Here is a 2683-nt window from a genome sequence, read left to right as displayed (position 1 = left end):
GGTTGCTCTACCTACAAATCTTCACTGAGATCACCATGCAAGAATGCACTCTTCACATCTAGTTAATAAACCTTCCATCCCTTTTGTGCAGCTGAACTTAGTAACATTTAAATTGTATCCCATCTTGCCAATGGTGCAAAAAGTTCATTGTAATCAATGCCATGTTCTTGAGTATAGCCTTTTCCTACAAGTCGAGCTTTATACTTGTGTACTTCTCTCTTTTTATTTAATTTTGTCTTATAGACCCACTTTACCCCTATCTTCTTTGCACCTTAAGGTAGATACATAAGCTGCCAAGTATGATTTTTTTTTCTATTGACTGTAGATAGGCTAGAGGTCATTGGACTCGGATGGGTCTTTGTGATTCAGGACAAGGAGTTGGAGAAGAGTTGTTGCTATATTCTGGAACAAAACAATTTGGAGAACTAGGAACTGAAACATCTGTTGGAGGTTCGAAGTCACCAATGTCACCATCATCATTATGTCCTTCATCACTTTCTTGTACTTCTTCATCTTCATTTTCAGAGTCTTCCCAAGTCAGTTGTACATTATTAGGTTCTTCCTCCTACTTCCAGCCTTTATCCTTTTCAATCACCACATCGCAACTGATGACTATTTCTAGGGTGACCGGATTAAGCCACCTGTAGCCTTTGGAGTCACTACTCACTCCAAGTAAGACACATGGGAAGCTTTTGTCATCAAGTTTCTTTCGTTTCTGATTTGGAATGTGAACATGTGCCAAACACCCGAACACCCTGAAGTAGTCTACACTTGGTTTTATTCCATTCCATAATTCTTTAGGAGTTTTTTTCTTTTTCAATCGACATCGGACTTCGGTTTAGCACATGAGTCGCCCATCTCACCGCTTCAGGCTAGAATTTCTTAGGGACAGATTTTTCATTCAGAATAATACACACCATGTTCATTATAGTGCGGTTCTTTCATTTAGCAAGTCCATTATGTTGCGGGGTGTGAGGTGTCATTAGTTGCCTTTTTATCCCTGCATCTCTACAAAATGGGTTGAACTCATTGGAGGTAAACTCTCCACCTCTGTCAGTACATAAGCAACCTAATTTTAAGCCACTTTCATTTTCTACATAGGCTTTCAAATGCTTGAATACGTCAAAAGCATCAACCTTATTTTTTAGAAAATAAGTCCATAATTTTCTACTGTGATCATCAATGAAAGTCAGCATGTACCTCCTTCTACTATTAGACGATGGAGATATAGACCCACATAGATCTGAGTTAACTAGTTGAACACATTTTCCAGCACGCCATAGACTCTTATTTGGAAATGATTGTCGATGTTGCTTGCCAGCAAGACAACTTGTTCACGTTTTGGATGTCCCTTTTAATTGGTGTATTCCACATACCATATTTATATACTTTAAGGTTCTCAAGCCTTTGTAATTTAGGTAAGCATAACATTGATGCCATAACTGTATAACATCACTAGTTAAGATCTGTATGCATTAGGATTCTTTCACCGAGTCTTCTACCCTTGCTGCCATCAAAGGTAACTTTTTGTTACTTGTCATCCAAGTTCGTAGAATGAGCCCTTTACTTGGATGATATATTTTGCAATCGCATCCTTGAATTAGAATTACTACTCCTTTTTCTTGCAGCTGACCAACACTTAGCAAGTTGTTTCATAAATATGGTACATAATACACAGCTGCGACTGTGTGGGTATTGTCATCAATCTTCAACCTTACGTTACCTCTTCCCATCACGGTAGCTGTTCCCGAGCTTCACTTTGTGTCTGAAAGTTTCATCTAGGTTTAAGAACCATAGGTTGCTCCCAGACATGTGGTTACTACAGCCTGTGTCCAAGAACCATAAATCATGTTGCTTTGTATTTTCAACAAAGGCCATCATCACCATGTCATTTTCTTCAATTTCTGCAAAATTAGCATTTTTGTTCCCATTTGGGCACTCATATGCATAGTGCCCAACTGGTGACAATTATAGGACTCAATGGATGCTTTATTTGGTGACTGGCATCGACCACAACCTCTTCCTCTCCCACGAGATGAGTAGCCTCTTCCTCTTGTTCCATGTTCATCACCCATAACCGTGAGCACTTGTTCTTCACTGCCACTTGAAGATCTTTTGAATTTTCGTTCATGAGCTAGCAGTGACCTTTGGAGAGCGTCTACAGACAGTTTGTCTATATCGTTTGACTCTTCAATTGAGCACACTACATGGTTGAAGTAATTAGTAATGGTTCGTAGGATCCTCTCTACTATCTTTCCATCTAACATTTCCTCACCATAGTTCCTCATATCATTAGAAACCACCATTACCCTTCCAAAAGAATGTGTCACAGACTCTCCTATTTTCATTTCCAAGAGTTCTCAGGTTCTCCTCAAGGACTGAAGCTTGGCACGTTTCACTATGACGTTTCCTTGGTAATTAGCTTTCATTGAGTCCCACAACAACTTGGATGTTTCCCTCTTAATTTCTAGTAATGTTGGGTTGCCAACAAAGAAAATACAAATCGATTGAGGATTAAGGCATGAAATCAAACATGAAGAATCAAATCCGAAGAGTCGTAATGCCAAATCGAAATAGAGCAAGGTATTCCTTCACCTGATTTAGGGCTCGAAAATGGTATCGGAGGTGGGTGGCTAAAGGAGGAGGAGGCAGTGAGTGTGGATCAACCGTATGGTGAAGAAAT

General features: G+C 39.5%; 1 protein-coding gene across 1 annotated transcript; it reads right to left on the bottom strand.

The window, feature by feature from the left end:
• Positions 1-1719: 1719 nt before the first annotated feature.
• Positions 1720-2306, bottom strand: LOC145035614 (uncharacterized). The gene is made up of 2 exons (XM_078984132.1): positions 2018-2306; positions 1720-1904 (listed from the first exon to the last, which is right to left on the bottom strand). Exons 1-2 carry the CDS (start codon positions 2304-2306, stop codon positions 1720-1722), a joined length of 474 nt encoding a protein of 157 aa, XP_078840258.1.
• Positions 2307-2683: the final 377 nt, after the last annotated feature.

This window comes from Lactuca saligna, chromosome 3 (assembly GCF_052625555.1).
Source record: "Lactuca saligna cultivar CGN05327 chromosome 3, ASM5262555v1, whole genome shotgun sequence".
NCBI lineage: Eukaryota > Viridiplantae > Streptophyta > Magnoliopsida > Asterales > Asteraceae > Lactuca > Lactuca saligna.
Note: the sequence above shows the minus strand (reverse complement) of the source record. Positions and strands in the feature narration are given on the sequence as shown.

Bases quoted from the DNA above. Each gene is read 5' to 3' on its own strand.
- LOC145035614 (XM_078984132.1), bottom strand. From the start codon at position 2,306: ATGGTGGTTTCTAATGATATGAGGAACTATGGTGAGGAAATGTTAGAT. The intron at 1,905-2,017 runs GTTGTGGTCGAT...CTAATTTTGCAG, and splicing joins ATCTCGTGGGAGAGGAAGAG to AAATTGAAGAAAATGACATG.